The sequence below is a fragment of the Rhinoraja longicauda genome, chromosome 10 (assembly GCF_053455715.1).
Source record: "Rhinoraja longicauda isolate Sanriku21f chromosome 10, sRhiLon1.1, whole genome shotgun sequence".
In the NCBI taxonomy this organism is placed as follows: domain Eukaryota; kingdom Metazoa; phylum Chordata; class Chondrichthyes; order Rajiformes; family Arhynchobatidae; genus Rhinoraja; species Rhinoraja longicauda.
This window is the reverse complement of record NC_135962.1, coordinates 17,395,964-17,415,104: the sequence shown is the minus strand read 5'-3', so window position 1 is coordinate 17,415,104 and position 19,141 is coordinate 17,395,964. Positions and strand designations below refer to the sequence as shown.

The following is a 19,141-nucleotide window of genomic DNA, read 5'->3' as shown; positions in this document are numbered from 1 at the left end:
TTGTATGTGTAGGAAGGAACTGCAGATGTTGGTTTAAACCGAAGATAGACACAAAAAGCTGGAGTAACTCAGCGGGACAGGCAGCATCACTGGAGAGAAGGAATGGGTGACGTTTCAAGTTGAGAATGGTCTCAATGCGAAACGTTACCCATTCCTATTCAGAGATGCTGCCTGTCCCGCTGAGTTACTCCAGCTTTTTGTGTCTATCTTCCCTTTGAACTTAGTTGGTTCACTGGAAAAGGTATTATAGAGTGAGCCCTCACAGGATGTGGAGGGGGGGATGATGCCGACTGTCTGCTATAACTAAGTGAGGGGGATAGAGTTAAACACGAGGGCAGGAGGGAAGGAGTACGGCATTGGGGAGGGGTTTAACAAGTGGTAATTCACAACCTGGGGGGCCGCAGAGTCTCTGGCCCCACACCCAGTATACCAGGGATGCGTCCGGTGCTCACGCCATCTTCACGCCCCTCGCTCCCTCCCCTCCCCTCCCTCCCGCAAGCGGGAGCTCCTGTCACGTGGTGCCAGCTCACGGGGTGACTGATGAAAGGTGGTGCAACAAGAGCCTCAGTCCACCATAACCAAAACCCGCTATGTAGAGGTTGGTTATAGCGAGGGCTTACTGTATTACCATCTAATCTGCCAAGAAAGGCATGATTGGGTATTAATGCATGTAATATCCAATTGTATGGGAAATCTTCCCATCCAGTGCCACCAAAGTGGAATTCTCTGCCACAGTGGAATTCTCTGCCACAGAAGGTAGTTGAGGCCAGTTCATTGGCTATATTTAAGAGGGAGTTAGATGTGGCCCTTGTGGCTAAAGGGATCAGGGGGTATGGAGAGAAGGCAGGTACGGGATACTGAGTTGGATGATCAGTCATGATCATATTGAATGGCGGTGCAGGCTGGAAGGGCCGAATGGCCTACTCCTGCACCTATTTTCTATGTTTCTATGTTTTCTAAAGTCTCACAGTTGCCATGTTATTGGAGTTTTACTTAAATCAATAGGTCAGGCAGCTTCTGTGAAGAGTGAAACAATATTTCAGGTCGATGGCATTGCCTTTTTACCTTGATAAGGCCACTCATAATTTCACGCGCATCTTCTAAATCTCACCACAGTTTTCTTTATTCCAAAATAAGAAGCCCAACTTAAATACTTCCTCCTCCATACTATAATTCTCCAGCCTTAGCAACATCCTCATAAATCCCCTCACCAACACACTTGCTGGTGCTACCACATTCTTTCTGTAGCTCGGTAACCAGAACCGCACGTGATGCTATAGTGGTGGTCTAATCAGAACACCTTTCCCCTGGCATACCATGCCTCGGCCAATGAAGGTATCCCTGTAAACATCTTATCTCTGCAGTTGTCTTTAGAGATCACCGAAGTACTCCATTTGGTTGCACTAAATGTGTGTAGGACATAGAACTAGTGTAGGGGTGATCGATGGTGTGCATGGACTCGATTGGGCCGAAGGGCCTGCTTCCACGCTGCATTTCTGAGCTCTAAGATTAATTGATCTCTTGCATGAGGCCCAGAATTTCCTGGAGGTCCATTAAAGAGGATCTGGAATGGGTTTTCGAATAAATCCAAAAACCATTAAAACAGGCTCGATGGGCTGAAAGATCTTTTTGTTTTTACTGTGTTTCTGTTTGAGAGGGTGCCTGCAATAGCAGCTCTGCAACCAGCAAAACACTGCTAATGTGCTTGGCAGCAGCCCGAATGTAAACTAGCTGCCGTTCATTAATTTCTGGCAGCAAGATGAAAGAGCCAGATCCAGCAGGTTTGCACTGGGCCTGTTGCTTGGTGCCCAAGAGCTGTGAGTCAAAGGTGTCTGACAACCCTGGCACTCTCCCGAGGCCAATGCAACAGCCAATTGTACAGCTGGCCGTGGTAACAGCGCAGCAAGTCTCAGTTAGCCTCTCCATAGTTGCAGATGAGTGGATGGGATGGGGATGGCATGGGAGAGTGCTCATCAGTAATCAGGTCATTAGTGATGGGAGTAGAATTAGGCCATTCGGCCCTTCAAGTCTACTCCCCCATTCGACCATGGCTGATCTATCTCTCCCTCCTAACCCCATTCTCCTACCTTCTCCCCATAACCTCTGACACCCGTACTAATCAAGAATCTATCTGTCTCTGCATCTCTATCTCTGAAAATGAAACCGATCTGTGAGTTTGAATGGATTTGCTTTCAGCTACAAGACTTTATTAGGTGGGAGAGGAGGAAAGCATTATTCATTGGTGGTAGCTTTAATTCAAGGCCATTGTAATCTCTGGGGGTTGGGGGAAGACGGCTACACCTGGGGGTATGGTGGATGTTGATACCTGCTCAGGTCTACACCCATTCCCTGTGTGAAAATTCCCACACTGTGGGAAATGATGAGGAGGAAGCCAGGTTCTTGTGCTTTAGTTTAGTTTACCTTAGATATCCAGCCCTTCAGCCCACCGAGTCCGCTCACTAGCCCTATCCGACACACAATCCGGACAATTTACCATCTTTACAAGGCCAATTAACCTACAAACCTGTACATCTTTGGAATGTGGGGGGAAACTGGAGCAGCCTGGGAAAGCCCACATGGTCACGGGGAGAACAAACAAACTCTGTACAGACAGCACCCGTAGTCAGGGTCGAACCCGGGTCTTTGACGCTGTAAGGCAGCAACTCTACCACTGTGCCACCATGCTGCCCCATAATCTGAACAGCTAGGGTTGTTGGTTGAGACCACAGGGCTGAACAGTGGGTATACAAGTACTCAGGGACTGTCATCACATGTGGGTAGCTCGAGTGTATGAGGGGTTCGAGGGATACTAGGTTTAATAAAACATCCAGGCGGCAGAAGAATGGGTGGAAGTTATGATGTCTCACATGCCCTCGAGTTAATGTGGCTAGATACTACACGTGTGTAAAACACTGCACAAAAGCTTTGCTTGAACTCAGTGTGACTCTTCTACACTTGCTAATCTGAGGGCACAGTAATGATTGTTACGTTTTTTTGCTGAAAATCAGCAAAGAACATCTTGATTGCCGAATGCCTGGAGTGTTTGTCTTGCTTGATAACTTCAAACGGTTTTTTCCCTGAAATATGAAATATGGCCTGGGGGTGGGGAAGGAGTGGCAGGTTATGATTAGGAAAGAACTGCAGATGCTGGTTTAAATTGAAGATAGACACAAAAAGCTGGAGTAACTCAGCGGGACAGGCAGCATCTCTGGAGAGAAGGAATGGGTGACGTTTCAGGTCGAGACCCTTCAGAGTGATGACAGGGGAGTGGGCGGTACAGAGTTAAAATGTAGTCGGAGACAGTAAGACTGGTGGGAGAACTGGAAAAGGGGAGGGATGTAGGGAGAGGAAAAGCAAGGGCTACTTGAAGTTAGAGATGTCAATGTTCGTATCGCTGGGGTGTAAGCTACCCAAGCGAAATATGAGGTGCTGTTCCTCCAATTTGCGCTGGGCCTCTGTCAATGGAGGAGGCCCAGGACAGAAAGGTCTGTGTGGGAATGAAAGGGGGAGTTAAAGTGTTGAGCAACCGGGAGATCAGGTAGGTTTAGGCGGACTGAGCGGAGGTGTTCAGCGAGGTTGGTGTGGGGGAAGGGGAAAGAAAAGGCACTGTTTATATCTCCCCAACGTTCTTTGAATCTAGGTTGGAGAGAGGGGGGGGGCTAGGGGAGAAGAGCGACATTGTGGGTGAGATGGCTGATGTTTAACCACATACTGCTGGGCGTTTGTGGATTAGTGAGGGATTTGCTGTGAAATTTCCTCCATTCAATTCCTGTCCCTCTGCCCATCCTGTCCCCGTGATGGAGTGAAATGGCATCAGTTTGCATCCTCATACTTCATAAATTCTTCTGACAAAAAAAAGCAAGCTGTTCATTCCATCAAGTCCATCCAGTTCACTGAGCAATCTCGTCAGTCCCATACCCACACCTAGAAACAAAGAACCACAGGTGCTGGTTGATACACAAAAGAAGACCCAAAGTAATGGAGTACCTCAGCAGGTCAGGCAGCATCTCAGGAGAACATGGATAGGTGACGTTTCAACTCTTCAGACTCTGAAAGAGTGGGGGGCAGCACAGTGGTAGAGTTGCTGCCTTACAGCGCCAGAGACCCAGGTTCCATTCTGACTAAGGGTGCTGTCTGTACAGAGTTTGTATGTTCTCCCTGTGACTGTGTGTATTTTCTCTGGGTGCTCCGGTTTCTTCCCATGCTCCAAAGACGTGCAGGTTTGTAGGTCAATTGACATCTGTAAAGTTGTAAATTGGCCCTAGTGTGGAGGGTAATGCTAGTGATTGGCGGTTGGCATGCACTTGGTGGGCTGAAGGGCCTGTTTCCGCTCTGTATCTCTAAAGTCTCAAGGAAGAATGGGAAAAAGAGTTTGAACAAGGGTCTCGACCGGAAACATCACCTGTCCTTGTTTTTTTTTTATTTTAAATATTTTATTTAAGTTTTAACAGAACTCATACATTATACATTTCATAATAAACAATAATAACTACCTTATAAATTCGATTATACACGTATTGTGCTGTATTTTCTCCCCTCCCCCACCCCCCCTCCCCCCCACCCCCCAAATTAAACAGAAGGAAAAAGAAAAAGCAGAAGAAAGAGAGAAAGAGAGAAACCTGGAGTCCCGAGGGAGTCACTTCCGAGTAATTTCTTATCAAATTCTTATCAGAGGTAACAAAACCACCCTGAATCTAAATACTTCCAATTCTTAATCCTAGCTTCAAAATGACCCGAAACATCACCTGTCCTTGTTCTCCAAAGATGTTGCCTGACCTGCCGTTATTCCAGCACGTTGTGTTATTTCACCTTAAAGCTCGGCGCGATGTCGCTGGTCTGCACCAGTGAGCCCGTCCTCACCAGCTGCCGCACTGTCCAGTTGATGCGGCTATTGTTGCGGCTCACGTTGTAGCCGCTGGCAACAGCACTTTCTTCAGACCCCTGCCACTGAAAGGTCTCCCTCCCCTCTCAGCAGCCGCTGCCACTTCCTGTCGACCATCATAGGATCACAAGAGATAGAGGCAGAATGTCTACCTTCGGTTTAAACCATCATCTGCAGTTCCTTCCCCATTCCAGTGTTCACATCAGCTTCCCCAAAGCAAGAAAGGACACGCCTCATTTACCTTGTGACGCTGTCAATGCATCACCTGAGAGAAATATGTTGTTTCCACTTGTTCCGAGATTAGTTTAGAGATACAGGGTGGAAACAGGCCCTTCAGCTCACTGAGTCCGCACCGACCAGTGATCACCCCGTACACTAACACCATCCTACATACTAGGGACAATTTACAATTTTTCCGAAGCCAATGAACCTACAAACCTGCACGTCTTTGGAATGTGGGAAGAAACTAAAGCACCCAGAGAAAACATACGAGGACACAGGGAGAACGTACAAACTCCGTACAGACAGCACCCATAGTCAGGATCGAACTCAGGTCACTGGCACTGTAAGGCAGCAACACTACTGCTGCGCCCTTTTCCGCCCATTCCTCCCTGGAGTTGCTATTCCAGATCGAATGCTCACATGTGGACACTTTACGTTGTGCCAAGCCCCCGTTCAAAGAACAATACTTATGATTTGAATCATCAGCAACATGCAGTCATTCTACCTCAAGGCATGAGGAATTATTTCAGTCTTTGTTTAATTTCCCCTTTCCCCCTGCCTCCTCTCACTCCAGTGATCTCCAGTGTAGGATTAAGTCGAGTGACCATCTTCCAACACTTTTCAGTCCTCTCCTTGTCCAGGAGACACTCCAGCATGTATCCTCCAGATGTAGCCGTCTGAGAAGATGGACGTGGAAGTTACTTACAGGGGTGGGGGCTATTTTTTTTACATTATCTTTCGCTGAGATGGTTTTTCTAATTTTACTCGAATCTTTTGGGTGAATAACTTTTAAAAATATTTCCGATTGAAATCCACTGGATGCAAAGAACAAAGTGAATGTGGGGGCTGCTTTAAATTGTGAGCAAAGTTGGTTGGAGAATGCACAGCAATGCTTTGACCTTTTGACTTCCATTTTCAATGGTAGTGGACTTGGCAATGTGGGCAGGGGCACAACAAGTGTGGCCAATGAACCTTTGGGGATAAAGATGTAACATTGAATTGATGCTGGTCTGCTAATGTTTGACTCGTTTATTGTAATTCTGAGATTAACTCTGCTTTGGTTTGTGCTAGATTTGGTATTTTACTTATTGAATATTTTCATTTATTTATGATATTCTCTATTGAGTAATGAAAGGAAGTTCATTACCAATCAACAGCTTGCAATGAAAATGAACTTTAGTGTAAAATCTCTTGCTTGATTATTGATGGCCATTTTATGAAAACGAAACCACTTTTGTTATTTCTTTTCCATGTGTTGCTGCAAGCAAGAATTTCACTGTTCCGTTTCGGTACACATGACCATAAAACGCTTTTGACTCTTGACAGTTAGAATCTTTACAGTTCAGAATGAGGCCACTCAACCCTTTAAGTGGATGCTGGCCCTTGAGTTGTGTTCCTCTGCTTTTTATCCTCCAGCCCTCCAAATTATTGTTCTTCCAATGTCTAAGTTCACACGACTAACATTTGCTTCCATCACCCTTCTGGGCACTGGGTTTAGGATCTCAGCCACTGCAGTATCTGGGTTGTTTTTTTCCAAGCCTTGCCACAAGCAAACCTGCATGGACAGAGAGTGTGCACCAGCGAACTGGCTCCGAGTGAGTTTACATTCAATTAACTCCCACAGACTGCAAACTTACCGAGGCAAGAATTGTTTTGGTCCTACAGTTAAGTGAAATATTGGATCGCAGTAGCACAAACTGGCTGACAGGGGAATTTGAACTCAAAGTTGCCTTTCCTGTGGAATAGTGTGCAGTGAAAAGTGGTGATCTGGAATTGGCTCTTCACCAGTTCAGAGAGAGTGCTGGGCAGTGCCCGGGCAGTGCGGCTTTATTGTCATGTGCAAATGCACAGGGAAATTCTATGTTTGCAGACAGTTCAGTACAGTATTGCCACACCCAAGCACAATCCCCAATGCGCAAAGTGGACAGAAATAGTCCACTGAGACGCCATGCAAGAGCCACCAGGTTTTGGTGACTAATGTTGTCTTCCACAGTTGGGTAGATGCTGAGCTGGAGTTTGCAGCAGAAGTGGCAGCACGGATTTCCATTACTGAGGAGTAACGTGGTCAACAATCTCAAGGTGCCGCATCTGCGGTGTTAACCACAGACACAAACCCTTGTGGTCAGAGCCCTGTCCTCCTGTATCAATTGTGCTGCAGCACAACTTCACTGAAGGGTTGCATTAAAACACACGATGCCTTGACTGCCCCTCTGACCACAGGCCGCAAAATCTCAGGGTTTCATCTCCAGAGTAAGACTGCCAATCAACTTTTTGCAATGAAAATGAACTTGAGCCAGTGTGAAGTTTAGTTTAGTTTATTATCACGTGTACAGTGAACAGGTACAGTGAAAAGCTTTTGTTGTGTGCTAACCGGTCCCCTGTAAAATCTCATTTACATATTTATTGATGCCGATTTTATGAAAAATAAAACCCTTTTGTTAAATTTTTCCTTTAATATAATTTATTTCTTTGTTTCCTCAACCCCCCCCCCACCATCCCAGTTTATTTTCTCATCTTTTTTTTGTTTATAGAATTCTCCAATTCATACTTCCTAGTTTCGCTGTCACTCCTCAACATTGGTTGAAGAGGCATCTTGTTCTTTGACCTGTTCAGACAGAATCAATGTTTCATGGAGGAGACGGTTTACTGTATTAACTGATGTAAAAGCTTATTGCATTCTTAAGTTTTAGTTTTTAGAGTTCTAAGAGATACAGCGTGGAAACGGGCCCTTCAGGCAACCGGATCCACGCCGACCAACAATCCCACACACTGGAGACAATTTACAGAAAGCAATTAACCTCCAAACCTGCACATCTTTAGAGTGTGGGAGGAAACTGGAGCAACCGGCGAAAATCCACGCTGTCATAGGGAGAACGTACAAACTCCGTAAGACAGCACCTGTGGTCAGGATCGAACCCGGGTCTCTGGCGGTGTAAGGCAGCAACTCTACCGCTGCGCCACTGTGCCACCCGGGGATTCGGGGGTTAGATCAGAGAATTGAGCCTGGGGTTGGTGGAGAGGCCTAGGTGGGACAGAGTCGTGAGCTGGAGATTGAGATGGGTGGGGTGGGGTGGGAAGTGAGTGGACTTCATCAAGAAATAGTGCTTTTAATCAGCACAGCTCTGATGGAGCCCAGTGACAGGCACGCCTCAGAATGACATGACCTAATTTCCTGTGGAACATTCTAAAGGAGCATTGTATTGGAGAATGATGCATCTTGCACGGAAATCATGTCATGGGAACCAGCACAATCCACCGCTGGAAGTGCTCAGTTGAATTTCAGGGATGGTATCATTCAGTCACAGACTAATATATTTTCCTATGGGTAACACTGAAGAATAAAATACTGTATATGCAAACTCTTAAGCCAGGAAATTTCCCGCTCATATATGCAACCAGTGAAGCCTGCAATTAGACTGTGGTTATTACCTCACTTTTCCCTCCTCTTGTTTGCTCCCCTTTATTTTCAGTCTGAAGAAGGCCCCAACCTGCCACTGTCGCCTCCTCCTTCTCCCCCGGAGTTGCCGGCTTTTTAACTTTTCAAAGTCTGGGCCCTTCTTCAGACTGATTGAGAAAGGTCCCGACCTGAAACGTCACCCGTCCTTTTTCTTCAGAGATGCTGCCTGACCCACTGGGTTACTCCAGCACTTTGTGTCTTATCTGTGGTTATTTAAACTTGCACGTCAGCAAAAGAAGAGTAATTTGATTATTAATGCGATTCACGTTGTAATCAAATACTCTTGGCCCAATCATAGTACATCAGCTGGAAAATTGGCAAAAAGAAGAAAGCTGGTGAATTACCATTCAATCTTCTGCAAGGCATTAAAGGTCAAAAATAACTAAAGGGGAACATTTGATAACCTAAAAGGATTCTTAGTGCCAAGCCTGAATTAAGGCCACATGTAGTTTGAAAAAGGAAAATGTCTCCTTGTTAACTGCTTGATTTCTCAGCCCGTATATTTGTGATTTCCTCCAAGAACAGCTGAGACAAAGGACAGGGATCGTTTTAACATGTCAGCATCAACACTGCCAATAAAACTAACACAAACACACACGCACCCACACACACGAACACTACCTCTAGGAGAAATGAGTGCTTCCTCTGCTATTGACATCTTGCAGGGTTAAAGGTCATCATGCTGTTGCCATGGCTGCTTGCTGTCATGGATTTAGCAGGTCCCAATTAACAGCCTATGCACAGTTTAACATACATTCAACCTGCATCAAAGTTACCAATATCTCTGTGCCGAACGTGAAGATGTTTAAATGCAGGAGCATAATCTCGGGGTTATGAACATTTTGGGATGCGTATATTTTCCCCGATTTTAACTTTTACCAAAAGCTTGTTTGATGTACTGGAAAGTGTTGGCAGATGATCTGATTTGATTTGTTCTTTCTAATCCACCTCCCCACTATGTTTGAGAGGATTCTCCTGCAAATAAGTTTTTGCATATTTTACTCAAAACCAAATGTTGCCCACTCTGTGAATGTACATGGAACTTAGGATGCTCGGCACATTCCCAACAACCCTCACTAACTTCTACAGATGCACCGTAGAAAGCATTTTATTGGGACACATCACAGCTTGGGAACAGCCTCCATCCAAGGCCGCAAGAAATTGCAGAAAGTTGCAGCCCAGACCATCACGCCCTTCCATTAACTCAATCTACACTTCACACGGCCTCGGCAAGGCCAGCAGCATAATGAAGGACCAGTCTCACGCCAGTCGCTCCAACCTCTCCCCTCCCCCATCAGGCAAGATGTACACAGGTTTGAAAACACATATCCACCAGATACAAGGACGGTTTCTTACCAGCTATTGTTATCAGGCAACTGAACGGTCCTCTCACCAGCTAGAGAGCGGTCCTGACCTCCTGTCGACCTCATTGGAGACCTACAAACTATCTTTCATCAGACTTTATTGGACTTTATCTTGCGCTAAATGTTGTACCCTTTATTCTGTATCTGTACATTGTGGACGACTTGATGGTCATCATGTTTAACCTTTTTGCAAACCAGATACCACACAACAAAAAGCTTTTCACTTTACTTAGTACACGTTACAATAACAATAAACCAAATTAGACTAAAAATGGTAGATTAGTGAGGAAATTTATGATTAAGGATGAGTACTATAGGTTTGTTGGCCTCTGTTAAATTTCTACTAACACGATGGGAGTGGATGAGAAAGTGGGATAACATAAAACAAGTGTGAACAGGTGATGTTAGTCTTAAATATTGGCCAGGACACTAGCAATAACTATCTGCTCTTCCTTGGAATGGTGGCACAATGGTGTAGCTGGTAGAGCCGCTGCCTCACCGCACTGGTTCAATCCCAACTGCTGGTTCTCTCTATGTGGAGTTTGTATGTCCCCTCTGTGACTGTGGCTTTCCTCCCTCATCCCAAAGAAATGCGGCTTTATAGGTTAATTGGCTTCTGCGAAGCTGACATTTCCCCTATTGTGTATGGAGTGGATGAGAAAGTGGGAGAACATAAAACTAGCATGAGCAGGTGGTCAGCATGGACTCAATGAGCCGAAGGGCCTGGTTCCAAGAGTCAAGAGTGTTTCATTGTCATATGTCCCAGGTAGAAAAATGAAATTCTTACTTCCAAGCTGTCATCTCTAAACCAAGCTGAACTTTTCGCAATGTCCATTATATTCAAATTATTTTTGTTTTCGTTATACCAATACATGGCTGTACAAAAATATGATGAAAACATTTATTTAAAGCTATGTTCCTCTTTGTTTACTTTCCTTAGAAATTGTGGATGGTAATGCAAAAATGACACTTGGTATGATCTGGACAATCATCCTTCGATTTGCCATTCAGGACATCTCTGTGGAGCGTAAGTAAAAATTACCTTTTGTTGCTGATGGGAAAGAAATTTAGCAGCTGGTCTGCTGCAGGTAAAATATTGATCTTAGATTATCTGAAAACGTGGCGATCTTAATTGTGGCCTTTCGCTGTCAATTCATTGTATTGGGGGGGAGTGGAAATCTAATTAGATGAAGTATGGCCGTAAAACTCCTGGTAAATGTTCAAGTTCCAGCTGGGAGATCTAATCAGTTTCCATTCATTGTTAGTAGCAAACGATGGTCTACTTTTCATCCATCTTGCACAATGCCTCATGAATTGACGTATTGTTGTATCGCTATGATTTTCTCAGGTGCTAATTAGAATCGCATGGTATTCAGCAGAGATACACAAATTACAATGGAAATTATTTCTATTCTCTCTCCACGAACAGAACAAAGAGCTGTGCTATTTTGTCACTTATGATAGCAGTCTTTTGAATAAAATGGAGACCGAAGGAACTGCAGATGCTGGAATCTTGAGCACAACACAAAAGAGCTGCAGTGTGCAGCATCTGTGTAGGGCATGGACAGATAGTATTTTGGGTCGGATCCTTGTACAGACCGATTGTTGTAGTGGGAATAAAGCTGGAAATTGGAGGTCGGGGTGGGACAATCTCTGGCAAGTGATCGTTGGATGATATAACTGAGGAGCGGAGAGGGGAGGGGCAGATGGGTGGAGTAAATGACAAAGGCTCAAAGGTTTAAAGGAGACAAAAGGGTGTCAGATAAAGAGAGGAGGAATGAAAAGTAAGGCCAGAAGGAGGGAAATACTATTTGTGTTTTGCTTAGAATAAAGTGGGATGCCCATGAAAGGAACAACAGAAAATCCTTACAATAGATCAACTGCTCCTAAAGGGAAGATTTTAATGTTTTTAAAGCTTTTGAAACAAAAACACTGATCTCTAATGCAAACTTCATTGTGAATTCTAAGTCATGAAGTCTTGGAAATTAGGATTTATTCATACTGAAAACCCTACAGTGGCAAAGCGTCTGCTGTGTCACATGATTATTTAAGATGTGGATCATTTAATGAGGAGGCTAACCCATGCTCTGCTTGTTGTTCCCCTTAGCAAGGAACGTAGAGGCACACGGCACGAAAACAGGTCCTTCGGCCCAACTTGGCCATGACGACCAAGATGCCCCATTAATCCTAGTCCCACCTGCCCACATTTGGCCCGTATCCCTCTAAACCTTTCCCATCAATGTAACTCAATATCTGTCGAACCTCATATTTCATTTGGGCAGCTGACAACCCAGGGGTATAAATGTTGATTCGTCTAATTTCAAGCAACCGCTGCATTTCCCCTCTCTCCACACTTCCTGCACCTTAGTCGTCCTGCCAGTTCGCATCTATCTATCCCTTTGTTATCGCCTCTTCCACAGCCAACAATGGACCATTGTGGGCTCCACCTTTCCTTGATCATCGCTTTCAGCTCTGATTCGTTCTGAACCTTTTCAGACCTCTAATTTCCCTCTCCTCTGACTCAGTCTGAAGAAAGGTCTTGGGCCCGAAACGTCACCTATTCCTTTTCTCCAGAGAAGCTGCCTGACCCGCTGAGTTACTCCAGCATTTTGTGTCTATCTTCAAATGTCTTTTAACTTGGGTCTGAAGCAGTAAACAATTATCTGTAGGTGAATGAACCTCCTTTCCGCTCTCACTCATGAGGATAGGTTACTTTGCAATAAAGAAGTAAATAAATTGGTGCCGTATCCCTTGACTCTGTCATAAATAGAAACGTGAAGAGTTATTAGACAATAGACAATAGACAATAGACAATGGGTGCAGGAGAAGGCCATTTGGCCATTTGGCCCTTTGAGCTAGCACCGCTATTCGATGTGATCATGGCTGATCATCCACAATCAGTACCCCATTCCTGCCTTCTCCCCATTGGCCATTGTTGTTCCACCATCTTCCCTGCAATGGTCTCTTTCCAGTCAACTCTGGCCAGCTCCTCCCTCATGCCTCCTTAGTCCCCTTTGCTCAACTGCAATACTGACACTTCCAATTTTCCCTTCTCCCTCTCAAATTGTAGATTAAAACTTATTATATTATGATCACTACCTCCTAATGGCTCTTTAACCTTGAGTTCCCTTATCAAATCCGGTTCATTACACAACACTAAATCCAGAATTGTCTTCTCCTTGGTAGGCTCCAGTACAAGCTGCTCTAAGAATCCATCTCAGAGGCACTCCACAAACTCCCTTTCTTGGGGTCCATTACCAAGCTGATTTTCCCAGTCTACCTACATGTTGAAATCTCCCATAACCACTGCAGCATTACTTTGCAGCATGCCAATTTTAACTCTTGATTCAATTTGCACCCTATATCCTGGCTACTGTTTGGGGGCCTGTAGATAACTCCCATTAGGGTCTTTTTACTCTTACAATACCTCAGTTCTGTCCATACTGACTCTACATCTCCTGATTCTATGTCACCCCTTGCAAGGGACTGAATATCATTCCTTCCCAACAGAATGACCCCACCCCCTCTGCCCACCTGTCAGGCTTTTCGATAGGTTGTACACACCTGAATATTCAGCTCCCAGCCCTGGTCCTCTTGCAGCCATGTCTCTGTAATTCCCACAACATCATACTTGCCAATGTCTAACTGAGCCTCAAGTTCATCCACTTTATTTTTTATATGTCGCGCATTCAAATACATCACTTTAACTTCAATATTCACCTCCCCTCTCACACTATTGGCCCTAACCTTACTCTCTTGTCCCTTCTCAAACTTTCCTTCCCATTAATTCGGGAATCTTTTGCAATCCGTCCTGCTATATACAGTAATTGCAAACCAGAGCTGCACCATGATCAGTGGGTCGTGAAGTAGATGTGGACCCAATGGGTTTTCATCTTCACCAGTGGAAGTACAATTTGAGTAGTCTTTTGACATGAAAGTGCATAGATATTTTCTTTTTGGAATAAAAGGAAATATGAACTTAACTGGGGCAGGATGTCCAGGGAAATGGTTTATATTCCCAGGGCAATGATCTTTAAATTGTTAGGGATATGAATTTGTTTTTGTTGGGCTTAATACTAGTCTGTTATTAGCAGGATCCCTTCTTGTGATTACTTTAGCCCATTTCCTGCTATTTCCACTTAAGCAGAAGGACAAACTGTTCGACGTAGATAGATACATTCTTGATTAGTACGGGTGTCACAGGTTATGGGGAGAAGGCAGGAGAATGGGGTTAGGAGGGAGAGAGAGATCAGCCATGATTGAATGGCGGAGTAGACTTGATCGGCCGAATGGCCTAATTTTACTCCTATCACTTACGACCTTATGACGTGACCTCCCTTGTGATGTGTTGTCTGTCCTCTAATTTCACAATTTCACTGAGGAGCAGTGTGGTCCCCCCAAACAGATGGTTTATCATCTGTTATCATAAGGTTATCAAACCTTATCATCCTGGTTCCTGGTGTTTAAGAGATTTAGATTTAGATTTAGAGATTCAGCGTGGAAACAGACCCTTCGGCCCACCGAGTCCGCGCCGCCCAGCGATCCCCGCATATTAACACTATCCTACACACACTAGGGATAATTTTTACATTTACCCAGTCAATTAACCTCCATACCTGTACGTCTTTTGGAGTGTGGGAGGAAACCGAAGATCTCGGAGAAAACCCACGCAAGTCCCGGGGAGAACGTACAAACTCCGTACAGACGGCGCCCATAGTCAGGATCGAACCTGAGTCTCCGGCGCTGCATTCGCTGTAAGGCAGCAACGCTACCGCTGCGCCACCGTGCTGCCCACAAGAGGCTTGAGCAGGGGCAGAAATAAACATTTCTACAGTGCGATATTAAAAACAAAACACCGCTTTTCTCCCAGAATGTACTCTGGTCCCTGCAAGCATACTTTTAAAACATTTTGCTTGTGGTGATCTCCAAAATAAATTTTACGTTGGCCTTGCAGGGGCTTTCTAGGAACCACAGGGAGAATTCTTCCAGGTAAGACTTTATAGACTGCAGGGAGACATCGCGGAAGCTGGCCCTTTGGCCCAGGGAGTCTGCCCCAACCTATGATCATACCGTACACTAGTTCTATCCTACATAACAGGGTTAATTTACAATGTTTACCAAAGCCAATTAACCTACAAACCTGTACGTCCTTGGAACGTAGGAGGAAACTGGAGCCCAGGGAGAATGTACAAACTCCATACAGACAACACATGAGGTCAGGATCGAACCTGCTTCAGTAAACCCAGCCCAAAGACATGCAGGTTTGTAGTTTAATTGGCCCCTAGCACATAGGTGAGTGGTAGAATCTGGGGGTAGTTGATAGTCGGCATGGACTCAGTGGGCCAAAAGGCCTGTTTCTATACTGTATTTTTAATCCCACGTCCTGCATTCTGTGCCCTGTCAACTTCTTCCCCCAATTCCTAATGTACTCCTGAAAATGTTGTTGCTCTATCCTGGTGGAGTGACGCTGTTCTAAAATGTGGCTCTTGTTTCCATAGAGACATCTGCAAAGGAAGGGTTGCTGCTCTGGTGTCAGCGCAAGACTGCTCCTTACAAAAATGTCAACATACAGAACTTTCACATCAGGTAACCTGATCGATATCGTATCCCTTTGTTCAGATATTCAGGACGAACTTTAAAGCGGAGATACAAGGAACTGCAGATGTTGATTTGCAACAACAACAAAAAGACGCAATGTGCTGGAGTAACTCAGGCAGCATTTTTAGAGATGTGGATAGGTGGCATTTCTAATCGGGACCTTTCTTCAGACTGATTTTAGTGCGGGGGGGATTAAGCAGATGGGGAGGTGGGAGCGGGACAAAGTCTGGCAAGTGGTTGGTGGATACAGGTGAGGGGTGTATTGATCGGTTGGACAAATGCCAGAGATGAAAAGACAAAAACTGTGAGATAAGCAAATAAAGAGGAGGCGCAAAATGGGAAGCTAGAGGAAAGAATATAAGTAGAAACAGAGGGGAAAGGGAGAAATGTGGGGAACAGGGAAGAGAAGGGGGGGTGTGGGGTGGGGGAAAGGGAAAGGGGAGGTGTTCGTAGGTTAGTTACCTAAAATTGGAGAATTCAGTGTTTGTACTGTTAGCTTGTAAGCTACCCAAGCAGAATATGAGGTGCTGTTCCTCCATTTTGTGCATGGCTTCACTCGACCAATGGAAGATGCCCAGGACAGAAAGGTCAGTATGGGAAGGGGAGTTAAAATGGTTTTCCACCGGGAAATTCAGCAGGCTTTGGCAGACCGAGCGCAAGTATCTGGTGAAATGGTCGCCGAGTCTACGTTTGGTCTCGCCAGTGCAAAGGAGGCCACATCAGGAGCACCAGATGCAGTAAATGATGTTGGAGGAGATGCATGGGAACCTCTGTATTACCTGGAAGGATGGCTGGGGTCCCTGGATAGATATGAAAAAGGAGATACAGGGACGGGTGTTATATCTCCTGCAGTTGCAGGGGAAAGTAAGTGGGGAGTGGGCGATTTGGGTGGGAACACATCAGGGAACCGAGCCTTGCAGTGGGAGTGGTCCCTATGGAGAGAAGCAAGGGGTGGGGATGGGAAGATGTGAGCAGGGGTGGGATCACGTTGAAGATGGTAGAAATGTCGGAGAATGATGTGTTGGATGCGGTGGCTGATGGGGTGAAAGATGAGGACCAGGTGAACTCTATCCGTGTTCTGTCCGGATAGGAGGGAGAGCAAGAGCAGAACTGCGGTCATGGTGGAGACACGGGTGAGGGGTCGATCTACAACAGCAAGGTGGATTCCACATTTTCTTGCTATTCTGTCAGCCACTCTTCCATTCAAAAATCTCTTCACAGTTCTCATCATAATTGGCCTTAAAACATTGTGGGATTAAATTTCCTGGTAATCCATCATTCCAATCTTATAATTAGACATCTTTTAAAATGCAGGTGGACCGTCATAACTCTTTTCACAAGATGAGAATGTTGGTAGATTTCTTTTTAGTATAGTGTAGTTTTGAGATACAGCACAGAAACAGGCCCCTTGGCCCACCGAGTGCGCCGACCAGCGATCCCCGTACACTAGGACTATTCTACACACTCGGGCCAACTTACAATCTTTACCAAAGCCAATTAACCTACAAACCTCTACGTCTTTGGAGTGTGGGAGGAAACCGGAGCTCCCGGGGAAAACCAATGCAGTCACGGGGAGGATGAAGAAACTCCGTACAGACGGCACCCGTAGCCAGGATCGAACCCGGGTCTCTGGTACGGTGAGGCTGTACCACTGTGCCGCCGTTCTTCTGTATGGATTTCTTTAGTTCTCTGTGCAAAATGTAATTACATATTAAATGTCCCTGCAAATGAGTTTGTTGTGCTGCATGTGTGCAGTTTAATTTATTTTCATGCCCAAACTCTTGAGCAAAATATCAGGAACCTTCTCTGCAAGGCTGGCGGTGAATTTTCCATCTTTACCTGTCAGGCAGCGGCATCACGTCGTGTAAACACAGAGAGACAGTGCATGTTTTTCATCAGTTTGAGATGGCCATATGGTTGACATCAGATCACATCTCTCTGCCTTGAACACCTGGTGGACCGACTCCCAGTCCAATAAATTATTTATCACCAGCTTCAAACAAGGGTTTAGTTTTCCTTCCAAGTCCTTGCTTCTCTCACGTCCACCGAGCAATCCATCCACGTCACATGGGCATCCCCTGATCTGTTTGTAATCTGCCGGAAACATACCAGGATGATCAGCCTCATGCACTGCCAACACTGTCGGATTGAGAATAAAATAACATTTTCCGCAGATCACAACAATTGGTGCATCTTATTAAAGTTAATGAAGATGCTGTATTTATGTGAATGGATGATATTATAGAGTCATAGTCATACAGCATGGAAACAGATCCTTCGGCCTAACTTGTCTACACCAACCAACATGCATCTACACTAGTCCCACCTGCCTGCTTTTGGCCCATATTCCTGAGTCTAAACCTATCCTATCCATGTACCTGTTTAAATGTTTCTTAAACGTTGCGATAGTACCTGCCTCAACTACCTCCTTTGGCAGCTCGTTCCATACACCCACCACCCTTTGTGTTAAACTCTTTATACTTTGCTCCTCAGATAGTTGGTTTATTGAATATATTAAATTCTTATCCTGCACCTTGCTGCAGTTTCTGGCCACCCTAACCTTTTACTTTGTGTGAGCACACGTAGGCAGAACTGAAAATTTGATGGACTGATGCAGTGTATTGGTGTTCTCTTATATTACGACAGGAGGGGAAGAGAGCTTTATCAAAGTGTGTGTTTCAAACTAATGTAGCAAAGTGTCATTTTTTTAATCTACTCTGCTTTCAGTTGGAAGGATGGCCTTGGATTCTGTGCACTTATTCATCGACACCGGCCCGAGCTGATTGACTATGCAAAACTGCGAAAGGTTAGGATTCTTGTTTCTGTCGTTTGGTTTTGTTATAGATGTTATTACATTAGGACGGTTGGATACTGAAGTTATGCGTACAGAGTTATTTTTTGTCCTGAGCCTAAGTTGGCATATTCAGTTAGATCGTTAAGTAATACTTTGGCTTTGGGCTTGGTTTTCTTGATTGAGCGCTTATCCTGGAGTTAATTAGCATAAGTACTTTGTGTTTTAATTGTAATTTAACTTGAGCAATTGACTTGTATTTATAAAGTCCATACACCAAAACTCTATTGTTCACGTGATAAATCATTCTCTCCAAATGTTTGGGATGGTAAGATTCATCCGACAAATGAAAAGGACCATTGCAAAATTAAATTGTTTCTCACAGGATCTTATTATGTGTTCCCTCGGTGACTCCAACAAAGCCTCTAATTGTGCAGTTACTTACTCTCTTTCTATTCACAGGCCAGTTATTGTGAAATCATCAGTTTAAATAGTCAGAAACAGAAACAGAAACATAGAAAATAGGTGCAGGATTAGGCCATTCGGTCCTTCGAGCCAAGATCACCCAAAATCTGTGTTCCTGCTTTTTCCCCATATCCCTTGATTCCTTTAGCCCTAAGAATTAAATCTAACTCACTCTTGAAATATCTTGAGGCGTCACCTAACCACCAATGATTTCTTCATTCATAACCAACTTTCCCCACTCCTCATCACACTGAGCCCTCACCCGAGCTTGCCTGCATCCATATATGGGGACGATGTGGCTGTAAAAATGGTTCAGGTCACATTTTTGGCTAGTAGCCTGACAATCTACATCTCCACGCAAT

At 44.9% G+C, this 19,141-nt stretch overlaps 1 protein-coding gene across 8 annotated transcripts in view; it reads left to right on the top strand.

Annotated features, from left to right (window-relative positions):
- Window positions 1–19,141, top strand: part of LOC144597234 (alpha-actinin-1) — a 197,119-nt gene that overhangs the window by 107,733 nt on the left and 70,245 nt on the right. For all 8 annotated transcript variants that reach the window (XM_078406287.1, XM_078406285.1, XM_078406291.1 and 5 more), the window contains exons 4-6: window positions 10,866–10,952; window positions 15,424–15,511; window positions 18,251–18,329. In XM_078406287.1, the coding sequence (XP_078262413.1) occupies window positions 10,866–10,952; window positions 15,424–15,511; window positions 18,251–18,329 (254 nt within the window). The remainder of the gene's footprint in view (window positions 1–10,865; window positions 10,953–15,423; window positions 15,512–18,250; window positions 18,330–19,141) is intronic.